The 21345-nt window shown below is 48.2% G+C and overlaps 1 protein-coding gene across 3 annotated transcripts in view; it reads right to left on the bottom strand.

Moving 5' to 3' along the window:
• GARNL3 (GTPase activating Rap/RanGAP domain like 3) overlaps nt 1–21345 on the bottom strand; it is a 190340-nt gene that overhangs the window by 80911 nt on the left and 88084 nt on the right. The window contains exons 1-2 of one of the 3 annotated variants that reach the window (XM_077284905.1): nt 17273–17593; nt 45–68 (exon numbers count right to left, since the gene is read on the bottom strand). The exons of 1 other annotated variant lie outside the window; for it this stretch is intronic. In XM_077284905.1, coding sequence (XP_077141020.1) covers nt 45–68; nt 17273–17277 — 29 coding nt within the window. In that variant the 5' untranslated portion in view covers nt 17278–17593. Of the gene's footprint in view, nt 1–44; nt 69–17272; nt 17594–21345 lie in introns of those variants that run through there. One more of the 3 variants, XM_077284900.1, reaches the window with a different exon arrangement.

Here is a 21345-nt window from a genome sequence, read left to right as displayed (position 1 = left end):
TATACGCCCCACACCCTATAATATTTACAATGGCGTCTAGGTACCTGGCAGGGACAGCGGCCGTCGCTCTGTGGCAGCGATGGGAGAGAAGAAGAGAAGAGATTATTACACAACTGTCGTAAAATTCCAGATATATCTGTTGTGGTAATGGCAATAATATACACCCCAAGGACAAGAGACCCTTAACATTCACCCTCCGGAAATCAGACTGGAACGTCTGATATACAAGGTCCGAATGGGGGGACTACACCCATGTTACACCATTGCCAGGAGCCAGCACCCTATGTTACACTAGTCACAGTATTGTACGGATACACCAATGCGCCCGTTACCATAACACATCACACTGATGCGCCCCCGTGACCATCCCACGCCCCCGTGACCATCACACACGACATAGCTGCATCCCCGTTACCATCACACGCCACACCAAGGCAAAACCGTCATCATGACTTGCACCTCTATGTGCCCACATAATCATCACTCACACCAATGCGCCCGTCACAATCACTTGCACCTATGTGTCTCCATTACCATCACTTGCACCAATGTGCCCCATCACACACTACACTAATGATCCCCTGTCACCGTCAAACACCTCACCGATGCGCCTCAGTGGCCATCACACGGCATACTGATGCCCCTCATCACCATCACACGGCACACCGATACCCCCTCGTCAACATCACACGCGACATAGATGCACCCCGTGACCATCACACGCCACACTGAGACGTCTCCATCACCATCATACGCCACACCTAGGCACAACCATCATCATCACTTGCGCCTATGAGCCCCCATGACCATCACTCACACCAATGCGCCCGTTACCATCACACACTACACTGATGCTCCCCTGTCACCATCAAACACCACATCAATGCACCCCCATGACCATCATACGCCACACCGATGAGCCTTTGTGGTCATCACACGCCACACCGATGCGCTCCCGTCACCATCACATGCGACATAGATGCGCCTTGTCACCATCACACGCCACACCAATGCGTCCGTGACCATCACACGCCACACTGAGGCACCTTTATTACCATCATACACCACACCTATAGTGGTAACGGAAAGTATTCAGGCCCATTTACATTTTTCACTCTTTGTTTCATTGCAGCCATTTGGTAAATTAAAAAAAGTTCATTTTTTTCACATTAGTTAGTGTCCAACACTCTGCACCCCATCTTGACTGAAAAAAAAACAGAAATGTAGAATTTTTTGCAAATTTAATAAAAAAGAAAAACTGAAATATCACTTGGTCATAAGTTTTCAGACCCTTTGATCAGACACTCATATTTAAGTCACATGCTGTCCATTTCCTTGTGATCCTCCTTGAGATGGTTCTACTCCTTCATTGGTGTCCAGCTGTGTTTAATTAAACTGATAGGACTTGATTTGGAAAGGCACACACCTGTCTATATAAGACCTCACAGCTCACAGTGCATGTCAGACCAAATGAGAATCATGAGGAGCTCAGAGACAGAATTGTGGCAAGACACAGATCTGGCCAAGGTTACAACAGAATTTCTGCAGTACTCAAGGCTCCTAAGAGCACAGTGGCCTCCATAATCCTTAAATGGATAAAGTTTAGGACCACCAGAAGTCTTCCTAGACCTGGCCGTCCAGCCAAACTGAGCAATCGTGGGAGAAGAGCCTCGGTGAGAGAGGTAAAGAAGAACACCAAGATCACTGTGGCTGAGATCCAAAGATGCAGTAGGGAGATGGGCAGTCCTCCACCAGTTGGGCCTTTATGGCAGAGTGGCCTGATGGAAGCGTCTCCTCAGTGCAAGACATATGAAAGTCCGCATAGAGTTTGCTAAAAAAACATATGAAGGATTCCCAGACTATGAGAAATAAGATTCTCTGGTCTGATGAGATGAAGATAGACCTTTTTTGGTGATAATTCTAAGTGGTACGTGTGGAGAAAACCAGGCACTGCTCATCACCTGCCCAATACAATCCCAACAGTGAAACATGGTGGTGGCAGCATCATGCTATGGGGATGTTTTTCAGCTGCTTTGGCAGGATGACTGGTTGTTATTGAAGAAAACATGAATGCGGCCAAATACAGAGATATCCTGATGAAAACCTCTTGCAGAGTGCTCTGGACCTCAGACTTGGCCGAAGCTTCACCTTCCAAAAAGACAATGACCCTAAACACACAGCTAAAATAACAAAGGGAACTGGAGAGGATCTGTGTCACGGATTGGGGTGACTTTAGACCAGCAGACGGCTATCACATGTGCAGGGGGCTTATCCTAGTTTTCCTCCACTGCCACAATGTGATGAAAAGAACACACACAATGCTATTGACCTCTTAGTTTACAGCAGGGGCTTATTTTAGGTATCCCACTGCTCTTCAATATACCATGAACTGCAGGGATTTGTGTATCCCGCTTACAGTTTCACTCAACACTTGCAGCTCTCTGGCGCCCCCCTTACTCTCAGGTCAGATTAGGTACTGCACCTAGGGTAATTAGTCGCCAGAAAGGCTGCCTGCTATGTACTGGCTATTGGGCGCGCTGCAGCGACGCGATAACTACTCCCACTCAGGCAGGAACAATAATTATCAAGCCGCAGTCGCTACAGTGACCCCCCAAAAGCCGGCACACGGTAAGCTGCCACCAGCTCCGATCAAACGGGTCCGGAGCTAACCCCAAAACAGTAGCGTAATTCCCCTTCAAGAGACTTAGGGTACGTTTTTAGAGCAGGGAGAAAGGACTGGCATGAAATAATATACCCCACAGAATGTAGGCAGTGCTTTTTATAAAAATATTTTACAAAGATGTTACAAATGAGACAATTGCAAATATGTACAAGGTAATTATGAAAATAAAAGGATTAAAGGAAGAAAAGATAACTCACATGTTCTTAGTTCATATCAGTTCAGGCAAACACCATGCTAGGGGGAGGGTGTTATGACCCCAATGGCGAGGGTCTCAGAGGAACGTGGAAGTCTGCAGAATACAAAAATCCAGCTCATAGGGCAGTGGTAACTGGGTTGACCATATATCTACTCCTAACGCCAACACTAGAAGTAGCCGGGGATCATCCCTACGTTGATTCTAGATGACACGCGCCAGCCGGAGAATCTAGCTACCCCTAGTAGAGGAAAACAAAGACCTTTCTTGCCTCCAGAGAAGGGGACCCCAAAGCTGGATAGAAGCCCCCCACAAATAATGACGGTGAGGTAAGAGGAAATGACAAACACAGAAATGAACCAGGTTTAGCACAGAGAGGCCCGCTTACTGATAGCAGAATAAAGAAAGGTAACTTATATGGTCAACAAAAACCCTATCAAAATCCACACTGGAAATTCAAGAACCCCCGAACCGTCTAACGGTCCGGGGGGAGAACACCAGCCCCCTAGAGCTTCCAGCAAAGGTCAGGATATAGATTTGGAACAAGCTGGACAAAAATACAAAACCAAAACAAATAGCAAAAAGCAAAAGGCAGACTTAGCTGATATAACTGGAACCAGGATCAGTAGACAAGAGCACAGCAGACTAGCTCTGATAACTACGTTGCCAGGCATAGAACTGAAGGTCCAGGGAGCTTATATAGCAACACCCCTAACTAACGACCCAGGTGCGGATAAAAGGAATGACAGAAAAACCAGAGTCAAAAAACTAGTAACCACTAGAGGGAGCAAAAAGCAAATTCACAACAGTACCCCCCCCCCTTAGTGAGGGGTCACCGAACCCTCACCACGACCACCAGGGCGATCAGGATGAGCGGCATGAAAGGCACGAACTAAATCGGCCGCATGAACATCAGAGGCGACCACCCAGGAATTATCCTCCTGACCATAGCCCTTCCACTTGACAAGGTACTGAAGCCTCCGCCTGGAGAGGCGAGAATCCAAGATCTTCTCCACCACGTACTCCAACTCGCCCTCAACCAACACCGGAGCAGGAGGCTCAGCAGAAGGAACTACAGGCACAATGTACCGCCGCAACAAGGACCTATGAAATACATTGTGAATAGCAAACGACACAGGAAGATCCAGACGAAAAGATACAGGATTAAGGATTTCCAATATCTTGTAAGGCCCAATAAAACGAGGTTTAAATTTGGGAGAGGAGACCTTCATAGGAACAAAGCGGGAAGAAAGCCACACCAAATCCCCAACGCGTAGTCGGGGACCCACACCGCGGCGGCGGTTGGCAAAGCGCTGAGCCTTCTCCTGTGACAACTTCAAGTTGTCCACCACATGATTCCAGATCTGCTGCAACCTATCCACCACAGAATCCACCCCAGGACAGTCAGAAGGCTCCACATGACCTGAAGAAAAGCGAGGATGGAAACCAGAGTTGCAGAAAAAAGGCGAAACCAAGGTGGCGGAACTAGCCCGATTATTAAGGGCAAACTCAGCCAACGGCAAGAATGTCACCCAATCGTCCTGATCAGCAGAGACAAAACACCTCAAATAAGCCTCCAAAGTCTGATTGGTTCGCTCCGTCTGTCCATTAGTCTGAGGATGGAAAGCAGACGAAAACGACAAATCAATGCCCATCCTACTACAAAAGGATCGCCAGAACCTGGAAACGAACTGGGATCCTCTGTCTGACACAATATTCTCAGGGATGCCGTGCAAACGAACCACGTTCTGGAAAAACACAGGAACCAGATCGGAAGAGGAAGGCAGCTTAGGCAAAGGAACCAAATGGACCATCTTGGAGAAGCGATCACATATCACCCAGATAACGGACATGCCCTGAGATAGCGGAAGATCAGAAATGAAATCCATGGAGATATGTGTCCAAGGTCTCTTCGGGACAGGCAAGGGCAAGAGCAAACCGCTGGCACGAGAACAGCAAGGCTTAGCTCGAGCACAAGTCCCACAGGACTGCACAAATGACCGCACATCCCTTGACAAGGAAGGCCACCAAAAGGACCTGGCCACCAGATCTCTGGTGCCAAAAATTCCCGGGTGACCTGCCAACACCGAGGAATGAACCTCGGAAATGACTCTGCTGGTCCACTTATCCGGGACAAACAGTCTGTCAGGTGGACAAGACTCAGGCCTATCAGCCTGAAATCTCTGCAACACACGTCGCAGATCCGGAGAAATAGCTGACAAGATAACTCCATCTTTAAGAATACCAACAGGATCAGCGACTCCAGGAGCATCAGGCACAAAGCTCCTAGAAAGAGCATCGGCCTTCACATTCTTTGAACCTGGTAAATACGAGACAACAAAATCAAAGCGGGAGAAAAACAATGACCAGCGGGCCTGTCTCGGATTAAGGCGTTTAGCAGACTCGAGATACATCAGATTTTTGTGATCAGTCAAGACCACCACACGATGCTTAGCACCCTCGAGCCAATGACGCCACTCCTCAAATGCCCATTTCATGGCCAACAACTCCCGATTGCCCACATCATAATTTCGCTCGGCAGGCGAAAACTTCCTAGAGAAAAAGGCACAAGGTTTCATAACAGAGCAACCAGGGCCTCTCTGCGACAAAACGGCCCCTGCCCCAATCTCCGAAGCATCCACCTCAACCTGAAAGGGAAGTGAGACGTCAGGCTGGCACAAAACAGGCGCCGAAGTAAACCGGCGTTTCAACTCCTGGAAAGCCTCCACGGCAGCAGGAGCCCAGTTAGCTACATCGGAGCCCTTCTTGGTCATATCCGTCAAAGGTTTCACAATGCTAGAAAAATTAGCGATAAAACGACGGTAGAAGTTAGCGAAGCCCAAGAACTTCTGAAGACTCTTAACTGACGAGGGCTGAGTCCAATCAAGAATAGCTCGGACCTTGACTGGGTCCATCTCCACAGCAGAAGGTGAAAAAATGAACCCCAAAAAGGGAACCTTCTGTACACCAAAGAGACACTTTGAGCCCTTGACAAACAAAGAATTTTCACGCAAAATTTTAAAGACCAACCTGACCTGCTCCACATGCGAATCCCAATTATCAGAAAAAACCAAAATATCATCCAGATAAACAATCAAAAATTTATCCAGATACTTCCGGAAAATGTCATGCATAAAGGACTGAAAAACTGAAGGCGCATTGGAGAGCCCAAAAGGCATCACCAAGTACTCAAAATGACCTTCGGGCGTATTGAATGCGGTTTTCCATTCATCACCTTGCTTAATGCGCACAAGGTTGTACGCACCACGAAGGTCTATCTTGGTGAACCACTTGGCACCCTTAATCCGGGCAAACAAGTCAGACAACAGCGGTAAAGGATACTGAAATTTGACAGTGATCTTATTTAAAAGCCGATAATCAATACAAGGTCTCAAAGATCCGTCCTTTTTTGCCACAAAAAAGAACCCCGCACCAAGAGGGGAAGAAGACGGACGAATATGTCCTTTTTCCAGAGACTCCTTGATATATGAACGCATAGCGGTATGTTCAGGTACCGACAGATTAAACAGTCTTCCCTTAGGAAATTTACTGCCTGGGATCAAATCTATAGCACAGTCACAGTCCCTATGAGGAGGCAGTGCACTGGACTCAGACTCACTGAAGACATCCTGATAATCAGACAAATACTCCGGAACTTCCGAAGGCGTAGAAGAAGCAATAGACACAGGCAGGGAATCCTCATGAATACCACGACAGCCCCAACTTGAGACTGACATAGCCTTCCAGTCCAGGACTGGATTATGGGTCTGTAACCATGGCAGCCCTAAAACGACCAAATCATGCATTTTATGTAAAACCAGGAAACGTATCACCTCGCGGTGTTCAGGAGTCATGCACATGGTAACCTGAGTCCAATACTGCGGTTTATTTGCTGCCAATGGTGTAGCATCAATACCCCTAAGAGGAATAGGATTTTCTAATGGTTCAAGAGTAAATCCACAGCGCTTAGCAAATGAGAGATCCATGAGACTCAGGGCAGCACCTGAATCTACAAACGCCATGACAGGATAAGATGACAGTGAGCAAATCAAAGTTACAGACAGAATAAATTTAGGTTGCAAATTACCAACGGTGACAGGACTAACAACCTTAGCTATACGTTTAGAGCATGCTGAGATAACATGTGTAGAATCACCACAGTAGTAGCACAAGCCATTCCGGCGTCTATGAATTTTCCGCTCATTTCTAGTCAGGATTCTATCACATTGCATTAAATCAGGTGTCTGTTCAGACAACACCATGAGGGAATTTGCGGTTTTGCGCTCCCGCAACCGCCGGTCAATTTGAATAGCCAGTGCCATAGTATCATTCAGACCTGTGGGAATGGGAAAACCCACCATAACATTCTTAATGGCTTCAGAAAGGCCATTTCTAAAATTAGCGGCCAGTGCACACTCGTTCCAATGTGTCAGCACGGACCATTTCCGAAATTTTTGGCAATACACTTCAGCCTCGTCCTGCCCCTGAGACATAGACAGCAAGGCCTTTTCTGCCTGAATCTCAAGATTGGGTTCCTCATAAAGTAAACCGAGCGCCAGAAAAAACGCATCAAGATCAACCAATGCCGGATCTCCTGGCGCCAGCGAAAAAGCCCAATCCTGAGGGTCGCCCCGTAAGAACGAAATAACAATTTTTACTTGCTGAGCAGAATCTCCTGAAGAACAGGGTCTCAGGGACAAAAACAATTTACAATTATTCACGAAATTCCTAAACTTAAACCTGTCTCCGGAAAACAGTTCAGGAATCGGTATTTTAGGTTCTGACCTAGGATTTCTGATAACATAGTCTTGTATGCCCTGCACACGAGTAGCCAGCTGGTCCACACTTGTAATCAAGGTCTGGACATTCATGTCTGCAGCAAGCATAGCCACTCTGAGGTAAAGGGGAAGGAGAAAAAAAAAAACTCAGAATCTTCTTTCTTATAATCCCTCTTCTGCAATGCATTAAACATTTAATACAGGCCTGGCAAACTGTTATGACCCCAATGGCGAGGGTCTCAGAGGAACGTGGAAGTCTGCAGAATACAAAAATCCAGCTCATAGGGCAGTGGTAACTGGGTTGACCATATATCTACTCCTAACGCCAACACTAGAAGTAGCCGGGGATCATCCCTACGTTGATTCTAGATGACACGCGCCAGCCGGAGAATCTAGCTACCCCTAGTAGAGGAAAACAAAGACCTTTCTTGCCTCCAGAGAAGGGGACCCCAAAGCTGGATAGAAGCCCCCCACAAATAATGACGGTGAGGTAAGAGGAAATGACAAACACAGAAATGAACCAGGTTTAGCACAGAGAGGCCCGCTTACTGATAGCAGAATAAAGAAAGGTAACTTATATGGTCAACAAAAACCCTATCAAAATCCACACTGGAAATTCAAGAACCCCCGAACCGTCTAACGGTCCGGGGGGAGAACACCAGCCCCCTAGAGCTTCCAGCAAAGGTCAGGATATAGATTTGGAACAAGCTGGACAAAAATACAAAACCAAAACAAATAGCAAAAAGCAAAAGGCAGACTTAGCTGATATAACTGGAACCAGGATCAGTAGACAAGAGCACAGCAGACTAGCTCTGATAACTACGTTGCCAGGCATAGAACTGAAGGTCCAGGGAGCTTATATAGCAACACCCCTAACTAACGACCCAGGTGCGGATAAAAGGAATGACAGAAAAACCAGAGTCAAAAAACTAGTAACCACTAGAGGGAGCAAAAAGCAAATTCACAACAGGAGGGGCTCCCAAAAATCTCAATGCATGAGGTACAGCTCTTCAGGTCAGACCCACATGTTCTTCCAGCAGCAGACTGCCTGCTGGAGTCCGGCCAAAACAGTTATAGTTTAGCCTGGTGACATCACCAAAAGGGCTGGCTATCCCAGTCCCTCCTCTCTCTGCATTCTGACTAAGTATAAGCTAAATCTTTCTAAGACTTGTAATTCCGCTGCTGAACATATCATAATCGCACCATACCCCTCATTCATCTCGTATCATCGCCGGCATTCCAGTGAGACCAAACATGTCCCACCTGTCACGCACACTGACAGAGAAATCCCTACCTCTGTACCAGATGGAGCTAGAAACCTGTGTTTCGAGGGATGGGTAGATCCTCCGAGTGTGATTATGACGATATATTTTTGTGTTCGTATTTTAAATCGTTTGCCTAATATCTTTCAAAAACAGAACAAAGGACTTTCATGATTCTAGAATCTTCTCTAACAGTTAAAGCTGAGCACTTTCTACTACAGGAAATGCCGGTCGTAAATGCCTTTCGTCAATAAAACTCTCTTCCCCCATGCACAGTGGAAAGGCAGCTCAACTCTGAAGTAAAAGAGAAGGGGGGGTTTCTTAGCCCACATCCTGGGCTGACAAGAGAAACTAAACCTATATGATATTTCATACCATATCGTGACACCCCCCCCTTTTAGCGTGCGCTACGGCGGCAGAACCTCTCGGTATGCCTCCATGCGCACCTCCGTGGGTTCACCCTGGCGGGAGAGTCCATCTGCATTACCATGCTCTTTGCCCGCTTTGTGTTTAATGGTGAAGTCAAATTGCTGAAGGGCAAGGCTCCAGCGTAGCAACCTGCCATTGGTTCCACACATGGTGCTTAGCCAGCGCAGAGGGTTGTGGTCGGTCACCACCGTGAAGGTGCGACCGTACAAGTAGGGCTGCAAGCGCTGCAGGGCCCAGACTATGGCCAGGCACTCCTTCTCAATGGTGGAGTAGGCCACTTCCCTCGGCAAAAGTTTCCGGCTCAGGTACAACACGGGGTGCTCTTGGTCCTCCGAGTCAACCTGGCTGAGCACAGCACCAAGGCCAAACTCGCTGGCGTCAGTCTGTACCAAGAACGGTCGACTGCTGTCGACTGCTTTCAACACAGGGGCGTTGCACAGTGCTGTCTTCAACGCCTGGAAGGCCCCCTCACAGCCATCTGTCCAGTTGACGATGTGGGGTAGTTTCTTCCTGGTGAGGTCCGTCAAAGGTTTTGCCAGGCTACTATAGTGCTGCACGAAGCGCCTATAGTACCCTGCAGTGCCCAGGAAGGACATCACCTGTTTCTTGTTCCTGGGAGTGGGCCAGTTCACGATCACGCCCACTTTGTCAGGCTCTGGCTTTAGGGTGTTTCCGCCTACCCGGTGCCCCAGGTAGTGAACCTCCCTCATGCCCATCTGGCACTTTCCCGGCTTGATAGTCAGTCCTGCTCGGTGAATTCGCCCGAGCACCTCCTCGAGATGCTGCAGGTGTTCATCCCAGGAGGGACTGAAGATGGCAATGTCATCTAAGTACGCCACAGCGTACTTCTCCAGTCCCTGAAACAGGAGATTGACCATCCGCTGGAAAGTGGCAGGGGCATTCTTCATGCCGAAGGGCATGACCGTGGACTCGTACAGTCCAAAGGGTGTGATAAAGGCGGACTTCTCCTGCGCCTCGGGGCTCAGGGGAATCTGCCAGTATCCGCGACTCAGATCCATTATTGTCAGGTATTTTGCGCCAGCTAACTTCTCAAGCAGCTCCTCGATGCGCGGCATTGGGTGCGCGTCAGAGGCTGTAATGGCGTTAAGCCCTCTGTAGTCCACGCAGAACCGGGTGTTCCGGTCCTTCTTTGGCACGAGAACAACAGGTGAGGCCCATGCGCTCTTTGACCGTCGAATCACCCCCAGCTGTAACATCTCATCGATCTCCTGGCGCATAATCTGCTGCACCTGGTCAGAGATTCGATAGGGTGTTCGCCGTAGTGGGGCGTGATTCCCGGTGTCCACCTCGTGGACCGCTAACTCAGTCCTTCCAGGCCGGTTGGAGAACACGACCCGGAAGGGTTCCAGTGTGGTTTGCAACTGCAACCGCTGTGGTTCATCTAGCGAGGTGCTTACCTCCACGTCCTCAATGGACCCACGGGCCTTGGCTTGGGCCAGCATGTCCAGGAGGGCGTCTTCCTCCCCGTCTTCGGGTGCGCTGCAGACCGGTAGGACGAAAGGTTCACGTTTGTGATGAGCCTTCATCATGTTGACGTGAAAGGCCTTTCGCCTACCCCGAGTGTGGTCAAGCGTGACCACATAGGTGACCGGGTTGAGCTGTTGGTGGACAACGTATGGGCCCTCCCAGGCTGCCTTAAGCTTATCCGTTGGTACAGGAACCAGCACCCACACCTTTTGACCCACGTGGTAGGTCCGCTCCCGGGCGTTCTGGTCGTACCAGTGCTTCTGATCAGCCTGAGCCTGCGTCATGTTGTCATGCACCAACTGCGTCAAGGTCTGCATCTTGTCACGGAAGCGCATGACATACTCCACTATGGACACTTCAGAAGGGTTCGACTCCTCTTCCCAGGATTCTCTTACCAACCCAAGGGGTCCCCGGACTCGCCTGCCGTACAGGAGCTCGAAGGGGGAGAACCCCGTCGAGGCCTGCGGAACCTCTCTGTAAGCGAATAGCAGGTGTGGGAGGTACCGCTCCCAGTCGCGCCCTTGAGTCTCAACCAGCATGCGTAGCATCTGTTTGAGGGTACCATTGAAGCGTTCACACAAGCCATTGGTCTGTGGGTGATACGCACTCGATACCAGGTGCTTCACCTGCATTTTCTTACAGAGAGCCTCCATTAGGTGAGACATAAATTGGGTCCCTCGATCAGTAAGCATTTCCCTGGGAAATCCTACACGTGAAAAGATGGCCAACAGGGCATCCGCCACCTTATCTGCCCTAGTTGACGACAGAGCTACTGCCTCTGGGTACCGGGTAGCGTAGTCTACCACAGTAAGAATATAACGCTTTCCAGAGCTGCTGGAGACGGCCAGCGGGCCCACAATGTCCACCGCAATCCTCTGGAAAGGCTCCTCTATCACTGGCAAAGGGATCAGGGGAGCCTTAAGAGCAGGCCCCGCCTTCCCCACTCTTTGACAGGTGACACAGGAGCGGCAGTAGTTTGACACATCTGTCCCCATCTTAGGCCAATAGAAGTGTTGAGACAGCCGGGCCTTAGTTTTGCTGATCCCCAAGTGTCCAGCTAGCGGGATCTCATGGGCAATCCGCAACAACTCACCCCGGAATTGCTGTGGGACGACCAGCTGTCTTTCCCTCAACCACTCCTTTTGTGATTCTCCGGGTACTGTCTCCCGGTACAACCTTCCTCCTTCCCAGAACACCTTCTCCTTATCAGTCTCGAAGAATGACGTCCCGGCGAGTTGTGTCAAACTCTCTAGGCTCGCATCTGTGTGCAGAGCGGCCTGAAACTCCTGGCTAGGGGAAGCCAGAAGCGATGTCAGGGTCCCTTCCCCACGGGAGCCCTCGGGGACCTGCTCTGGGTCCACCTCTGGTTCAGTCACACTGGTGACTGAGGAGGGTCCGGAAGGCAGACAGGTATCTGCGTTCCGGGCACTCTGACTGCGGGTGACAGCAGCTACGTAGGCTGTCTCCCCGGGGATTTCTACAGACCCATCAGCTGATGCTGCTATGGGCTCTACCTCCCCATCCACCCCCGTTACCTCAGGAGCATTGCTACTTATGGGCCAGTTACCTTCCTCGGTGGCACTGGTCAATTGCATGGCATCACCTTCCTCACGGTTCCCATGTATCTCCCCATTTCCGGTAGCACCGACACTTGCCCCTGCCAGGGGTTCCTCAGCCGTCTCACTCCGCAGAGCGACGTGGCTGAGCACTCCTGTACCTATGGACACATCAACTTTCACAGAAACATCATTATCAGATACAGTTGGCACAGGTACAACATTTTCACCATCAATCCTAGGGAAAAAATGGTTAACAGATGCATCACTACAAGATAAAGCATGGTCAGGTAACACATGCGATTTCCCATCATCATCATCATCATCATCAGGGTTAACTTTACCCTCATTAGTAGATTGGGGAGGGGTGTCAATGACGTAGTATGCAAACAACCTCCCCAAATCAGTCCCCAACAAAACATCAGTGGGCAAATTATCAGACAGCCCCACTTCCTTCACCCCGCTCCCGGCACCCCAATCAATAAAAACCCGGGCCATCGGTAAGGGACAGCTGATGCCCCCAATCCCAGTGACAGTTAGGGTTTTCCCCGGAATGATCTCTTCAGGGGCCGCCAGTTCAGGTCGGATGAGGGTTCGTTCAGCCCCGGTGTCCTTGAGGCCTGTAGCAACACGACCTCCCACAATGACATGCTGTACGTTATCACACCCCCTCCCAGCCACACCACCCACCAAAAGAACTGCTGCATTAGGCCCTGGGGCCTGGGATGAGGGGTTCTTCTGCTTGGCTGGACATCGGTGACTGAGGTGTCCAGTCTGCCTGCAGTGGTAACACTGGCGAAGTTCGGTGGTTGGTCTGGTGCTGTTGGCCACGGGGACAGGACCTCTGGTGGGTTGGCTGGCAGGGGTACTGGCGTTGGCTGCAGGCTTACCCCCTCTCCAGCTGGTGGTGACTGGCTTCCGCACTTCCGATCTACGGTTGGCCTCGTAGGCATCGGCAATCTGCACTGCTTTCGTCACGTCTTTGGGTTCTCTGTCCATCACGAACTGTCGCACCTCAGTTGGGCAAAGATGGAAGAACTGGTCTTTGATCATCAGGTCTCGCAGCTGTGCAAAGGTGGTCACTGAGAGTCCTTGGGTCCACTGGTCAAAGTGGGTCCCCAGTCCATGCACCACATCACTGTAACTGTCGTGTGGGCCACGTTGGAGGGTCCGAAACTTTTTACGGTACACCTCGGGTGTAAGCTGGTACTTAGCTATGAGAGCCTGCTTGATGGCCTCATAGTCACCATCTTGTTCTTGAGGGAGTGCAGCAAACGCCTCCAGAGCTTTTCCTCTCAGCCCTGGTGTCAGGTATCGTGCCCATTCTTGTGAATGCAGCTGGTACTGTCTGCAGACTTTCTCAAAGGCCCGCAGAAAAGTGTCCAAGTCCCCATCCTTTTCCATAACAGGAAAGTGGTCGGGCCGGGGCTTTAGTGTCTGAGCGCTGCTGGGCTCACGGCTCTGGGACGACCCCTGCATTTGCAGTTGGGCCATCTGCAGCTGGTACTCCCGCTGCGCTTGGGCCTCTCGCTCGGCTCGCTGGGCCTGGGCCTCTCGCTCGGCTCTCTCAGCCTCTCGCTGGGCCTCTCGCTCGGCTCGGGCCTCGGCCTCCTGCCAGTATTGCTGAATCAGCTGCCGACGTCCCTCATGGTCGTCAGTGGGGAATTCTTTCAAGGCCGCCTGCAGGTGGGGGTCCAATTCGCCCGGATTGCTAACGGGGTGAGCATTCAGTGGTTGGACCTCTGCTGCAGCACCATGTTCGCTGGTGCTGGCATCTGCGGCCTCTGGGCTCTGTGAGTGGTCTAGAGCGGCTTCCCATTGCATCAGGACTGCGACCAGTTGGCTTTTGTTTTTGTTTGCATAGTCAATGTGCTGTGACTTGCACAAGGCCACAAGGGTGTCTTTGGTCTGCTGCTCATAAAAGGTTTCTCCCAGCACAACCATGGTTGCCAAATAAAAGATAGGATAGAAAAACGAAGAAAAAGGGAAGGGATAATTACCAGTACACAATTGTCTCACAACTAACAAGCACTGAGTTCGTTCTCCCAAACTTATTTGCGCAGGGTTCTCGCAAGAACTTTCTGCAAGTTTTTAGTGAGAGGAATGATTGCTCAAACCAAATCACTAATACTCTAATATCCCACCGCCTTGCCACCAATATGTCACGGATTGGGGTGACTTTAGACCAGCAGACGGCTATCACATGTGCAGGGGGCTTATCCTAGTTTTCCTCCACTGCCACAATGTGATGAAAAGAACACACACAATGCTATTGACCTCTTAGTTTACAGCAGGGGCTTATTTTAGGTATCCCACTGCTCTTCAATATACCATGAACTGCAGGGATTTGTGTATCCCGCTTACAGTTTCACTCAACACTTGCAGCTCTCTGGCGCCCCCCTTACTCTCAGGTCAGATTAGGTACTGCACCTAGGGTAATTAGTCGCCAGAAAGGCTGCCTGCTATGTACTGGCTATTGGGCGCGCTGCAGCGACGCGATAACTACTCCCACTCAGGCAGGAACAATAATTATCAAGCCGCAGTCGCTACAGTGACCCCCCAAAAGCCGGCACACGGTAAGCTGCCACCAGCTCCGATCAAACGGGTCCGGAGCTAACCCCAAAACAGTAGCGTAATTCCCCTTCAAGAGACTTAGGGTACGTTTTTAGAGCAGGGAGAAAGGACTGGCATGAAATAATATACCCCACAGAATGTAGGCAGTGCTTTTTATAAAAATATTTTACAAAGATGTTACAAATGAGACAATTGCAAATATGTACAAGGTAATTATGAAAATAAAAGGATTAAAGGAAGAAAAGATAACTCACATGTTCTTAGTTCATATCAGTTCAGGCAAACACCATGCTAGGGGGAGGGGCTCCCAAAAATCCCAATGCATGAGGTACAGCTCTTCAGGTCAGACCCACATGTTCTTCCAGCAGCAGACTGCCTGCTGGAGTCCGGCCAAAACAGTTATAGTTTAGCCTGGTGACATCACCAAAAGGGCTGGCTATCCCAGTCCCTCCTCTCTCTGCATTCTGACTAAGTATAAGCTAAATCTTTCTAAGACTTGTAATTCCGCTGCTGAACATATCATAATCGCACCATACCCCTCATTCATCTCGTATCATCGCCGGCATTCCAGTGAGACCAAACATGTCCCACCTGTCACGCACACTGACAGAGCAATCCCTACCTCTGTACCAGATGGAGCTAGAAACCTGTGTTTCGAGGGATGGGTAGATCCTCCGAGTGTGATTATGACGATATATTTTTGTGTTCGTATTTTAAATCGTTTGCCTAATATCTTTCAAAAACAGAACAAAGGACTTTCATGATTCTAGAATCTTCTCTAACAGTTAAAGCTGAGCACTTTCTACTACAGGAAATGCCGGTCGTAAATGCCTTTCGTCAATAAAACTCTCTTCCCCCATGCACAGTGGAAAGGCAGCTCAACTCTGAAGTAAAAGAGAAGGGGGGGGTTTCTTAGCCCACATCCTGGGCTGACAAGAGAAACTAAACCTATATGATATTTCATACCATATCGTGACAATCTGCAAGGAAGAATGGCAGAGGATCCCCAAATCCAGGTGAGAAAAACTTGTTGCATCATTCACAAGAAGACTCATGGCTGTACTAGCTTTAAAGGGTGCTTCTACTCAATACTGAGCAAAGGGTCTGAATACTTATGACCTTGTGATATTTCAGTTTTTCTTTTTTAATAAATTTGCAAAAATTACCGTACTACATTTCTGTTTTTTTAGTCAAGATGGGGTGCAGAGTGTACATTAATGAGAAAAAAAATGAACTTTTTTGAATTTACCAAATGGCTGCAATGAAACAAAGAGAGAAAAATTTAAAGGTGTCTGAATACTTTACATATCCACTGTAGGCACAACCGTCACTATCACTTGCATCGATGCGCCCCCATGACCATCACACGCCACACCGATGCACCGTTTCCATCACACACTACACTGATGCTCTCCTGTCACCATCAAACACCACACCGATGCGCCCCGTGACCATCACACGCCACACCAATGTGCCCTCATTACCCTCACACACTGCACTGATGCGCCCATCATTGTCAAACACCACACCAATGTGTCCCCATGATTATCACACGCCACAGCGATGTGCCCGTTACCATCACACACCAGACCGATGCGTCCCATTACCGTCACACACCACACTGATGCGCCCCAGTGGCCATCATACACCATACCGATGCGCCCCTGTGATGCGCCCCCGTGCCTAACCGAGGAGCAACCATCACATCATACCCCACACCGAGGCACAACTGTCACCATCACTCGTACCGATGCATCCCCATGACCATCACTTGCACTAATGCGCCCATCACATACTACACTGATGTGCCCCTGTCACCATCAAACACCACACCAAGGAGCCCCCCGTGAGCATCACACGCCACACTGAGGCACACCTTTCACCAACAAACACCATACTCTATTGACAGACCCCTGATCTGAGGACATATGGACACAAGCCCTCACTGGAGTGGCCAGCTGATGGCATTTACAGGGTGATACATCACATGGGCTACACTTAGAGCAGAGCGCTCCTGGCAGGAAACTCTGGGGTAAGACAGGCATGCACCAAAAAACACCAGAATAAAAGTATTAATCCCATTAATGCCCAGCTGGAAATGAGAGCTGCGCAGCCATAATAGAAGTGAGCTGCTGAGGTGGAGCAGGAATAATGGAGACCTCACGCCTTTCTGGGGACACCGGCTGCTGCGTGTGATGGAGAAGGAGGGGGTCACACCGCAGACACATCCCCTCCCGATAGAACCTGCATGTATGCAGCAGCACAGACATGAAGCAGCCTAGCATCACTACCCCCAGCATCCTCCTCACCTCATGCTACAATCACCAGTCCTCTCCCATCTTAGTGTCTCAAGCACAAGGAGAAATAAAGCAGAGGAGGCGGCGGCGGCCACTGCAGCCAGGAGACATGGGGAGCAGGCATGGGCACAAGCTGAACATCAGGCTGAGGTCAGACACCAGCGCAGGATGATGAGGGTCTCGTCCACTCCATGGCAGCACAACCACTGCAGCTCCACATTCAGCAGAGGAGGAGGATGGAGAAGAGCTGGAGCCGGGCCAGGCTTCCCAAATACACACACCCTAGATGGAGGAAGAAAGGTGACGGGGTGTGGAGCCTCTGCAAAGGAAGGCAGCACCACAACCCCCACCATCTCATCATACAACACTGATGTACAATGTGACAACATGTAACATTCAAGAGGTGACATTACAGCGCACGCATCAGAATGAGACTCTGTCCACACGCTCAGGATTGCAGCACAACATTCTGCTGAAAAACTCTGGGAAAATACCTGCAATTTTCTTAATTTTTTTTACATACTTTTTTGTTGCAGTTATTTCCCCACTCATTGGTGAAATTTGCAAGGAAAAAATAAGCAACATGTGCGCGAGACATCAGGAATCTCATCCACTTTGCTGGGACTAGGACATCCTTAAGGTTTTGTGACAAAACACAAGAAAACCGCAACAGACCCTAAGAGGGACTCTGTATATAACAAGAGACGTGGTACTGTGCAGTATATACAGGAAAATACAGGTACTGAGACTTAGACCCAGTATACGGAACAGGAGAAGTGGTGCTGTGCAGTGTATATACAGAATAATACAGGTACTGAGACTTAGACGCAGTATACGGGACAGGAGAAGTGGCACTGTGCAGTGTATATATACAGGATAATACAGGTACTGAGACTTAGACCCAGTATACGGGACAGGAGAAGTGGTACTGTGCAGTGTATATATACAGGATAATACAGGTACTGAGACTTAGACCCAGTATACGGAACAGGAGAAGTGGTACTGTGCAGTGTATATACAGAATAATACAGATACTGAGACTTAGACGCAGTATACGGGACAGGAGAAGTGGCACTGTGCAGTGTATATATACAGGATAATACAGGTACTGAGACTTAGACCCAGTATACGGGACAGGAGAAGTGGTACTGTGCAGTGTATATATACAGAATAATACAGATACTGAGATCTAGACCCAGTATACAGGACATGAAAAGTGGTACTGTGCAGTGTATATATACAGAATAATACAGATACTGAGAATTACACCCAGTACACAGGACAGGAGAAGTGGTACTGTGCACTGTATATATACAGAATAATACAGATACTGAGACTTAGACCCAGTATACGGAACAGGAGAAGTGGTACTGTGCAGTGTATATATACAGAATAATACAGATACTGAGAATTACACCCAGTACACAGGACAGGAGAAGTGGTACTGTACAGTGTATATATACAGGATAATACAGGTACTGAGACTTAGACCCAGTATACGGAACAGGAGAAGTGGTACTGTGCAGTGTATATATACAGAATAATACAGATACTGAGACCTAGACCCAGTATACAGGACATGAAAAGGGGTACTGTGCAGTGTATATATACAGAATAATACAGATACTGAGAATTACACCCAGTATACAGTACAGGAGAAATGGTACTGTGCAGTGTGTATATACAGGATAATACAGATACTGAGAATTACACCCAGTATACAGGACAGGAGAAGTGGTACTGTGCTGTGTATATACAGAATAATACAGATACTGATAATTACACCCAGTATACAGGACAGGAGAAGTGGTACTGTGCAGTGTGTATATACAGAATGATTGATACTGATTGTCACTCTCATATGAACAAATAAATTGTAAATTAGGGCCATGTAAGAGCTAACACTCTACTCCACCCCTTTGCTCTACAACCCTTTGCTGTGATGTAGCCATCTCCTGTGATGTGGTCAGTATGAATAGTAAATAACAGTCTTCTATGGTGATATTTGCCACTTTGTGTAAATAAGTCCTTCCTGACTGCAAAGCAACACATGGCCCATGATCTCAGACTCTTTGGAGCCACGTAGCAGAGTGTTCAAAAACATGAGTTAATCACAAAATCTTTACACTAGTTTTTATTTCCAGCATTGGGAACATTGCACACTGGTTTCTAATTCAAAACATGAAGAGAAATGTAGATAATTTCTAACTATTTAACAGAATATAGCAAAAAATGAACATTGTGCTGTTCTAAAAAGTAGCGGTGTCTGCATTTGTCTTTACAAGCTCACAATATATAGTTTTTGTGGATTTAGCATTCCTGTGAATCACTAACCTAATATTTAGTTGTTATCCACAGTTTTTAGAACTTCTTCACATTTATGTTGCATGCAGTCAACCATCTTCTGGCCACCGTCACCACTCACCTGTTATCCCAGCCCAGGATGCTTGGACTACATCCCACAATTTTTTGGCTTTTGTTGGCTTTGCCTCAGAAACTAAAAATAAAAGCATTTTTTATGTCACCCCACAAGGGTTCTATCGGATTAAGGTCTAGGGATTGGGCTGGACACCCCATAACCTCAATTGTGTTGGACTGGAACCAAGATTTTGCTCGTTTACTGGTGAGTTTAAGCAATATAAGCAAACTGTCCCATAATTCCTGGTACGTGGTAAATAGGTTTGGCACCGTAGTAAGAGAAACCTGCCCATATCATGATGCTTGCACCACTATGCTTCACTGTCTTCAGAGTGAACTGTGACATGAATGCAGAGTTTGGGGGTCGTCTGATGAACTGTCTGAAGCCCTTGGACCCAAAAAGAACTATTTTACTTTCATCAGTCCACAAAATGTTTCTCCATTTCTCTCTAGGCCAGTTGATGTGTTCTTTGGCAAATTATGTCCACCTCAGTACATGTCTTTTTTTCTAACATAGGGACCTTGCGGAGACTTCTTGCTAAGAGATTAGCGTCACACCGACATCTTCTAACTGTCACAGGTAACTTGAGACTGTCTGTGATCATCCTGGAGCTGATCATCGGCTGAGCCTTCGCCATTCTGGCTATTCTTCCATCCATTAGAATGGTAGTCTTCTGTTTTCTTTCACGTCTCTCTGGTTTGGCTTTCCATTTTAAATCATTGGAGATAATTTTAGCTGAACAGCCGATCATTGTCTGCACTTCTTTTTAAGTTTTATTTTCTCTATTCAACATCTTAATCATAGTGTGCTGTTCTTCTGAACGACCAATATTTCTCAGACTTTCAAGGAGAAATGCATGTACAGCATGTCCTGGCTTCACTCTTAACCCCTTTACCCCTGGGCGCATGGCAGAGCTCAGAAGGGAAGGAGCGCCATTTGACTTTTCAATGCAAAATTGGCTGGAATTAAGATAGGACGCCATGTCTTGTTTGGAGAGCCCCTGATGTGCCTAAACAGTGGAAACTCCCCAAAAGTGACCCCATTTTGGAAAGTAGACCTCCTAAGGAACTTATCTAGATGTGTGGTGAGTGCTTCACAGAAGTTTATAATGTAGAGACGTGAAAATTAAAAAATCATTTTTTTTTCCACAAAAATGATTTTTTAGCCCCCAGTTTTGTATTTTTCCAAGGGTAACAGGAGAAATTGGACCCCAAAAGTTGTTGTCCAATTTGTCCTGAGTACGCGGATACCCCATATGTGGGAGAAAACTACTGTTTGGGAGCATGGCAGAGCTCGGAAGGGAAGAAGTGGCGTTTTGGAATGCAGACTTTGATGGAATGGTCTGCGGGCGTCACGTTGCGTTTGCAGAGCCCCTGATGTACCTAAACACTAGAAACCCCCACAAGTGACCTGATATTGGAAACTAGACCCCCCCTAAGGAACTTAGCTAGATGTGTTGTGAGAACTTTGAACTCCCATGTGTTTCACTAAAGTTTATAACGCAGAGTCGTGAAAATAAAAAATCTTTTTTTCCACAAGAATGATTTTTTAGCCCCCAGTTTTGTATTTTCCCAAGGGTAACAGGAGAAATTGGACCCCAAAAGTTGTTTTCCAATTTGTCCCGAGTAAGCTGATACCCCATATGTTGGGGTAAACCACTGTTTGG

This window comes from Ranitomeya variabilis, chromosome 2 (genome assembly GCF_051348905.1).
Source record: "Ranitomeya variabilis isolate aRanVar5 chromosome 2, aRanVar5.hap1, whole genome shotgun sequence".
Classification (NCBI taxonomy): domain Eukaryota; kingdom Metazoa; phylum Chordata; class Amphibia; order Anura; family Dendrobatidae; genus Ranitomeya; species Ranitomeya variabilis.
This window is presented reverse-complemented; position numbering and strand designations above follow the sequence as displayed.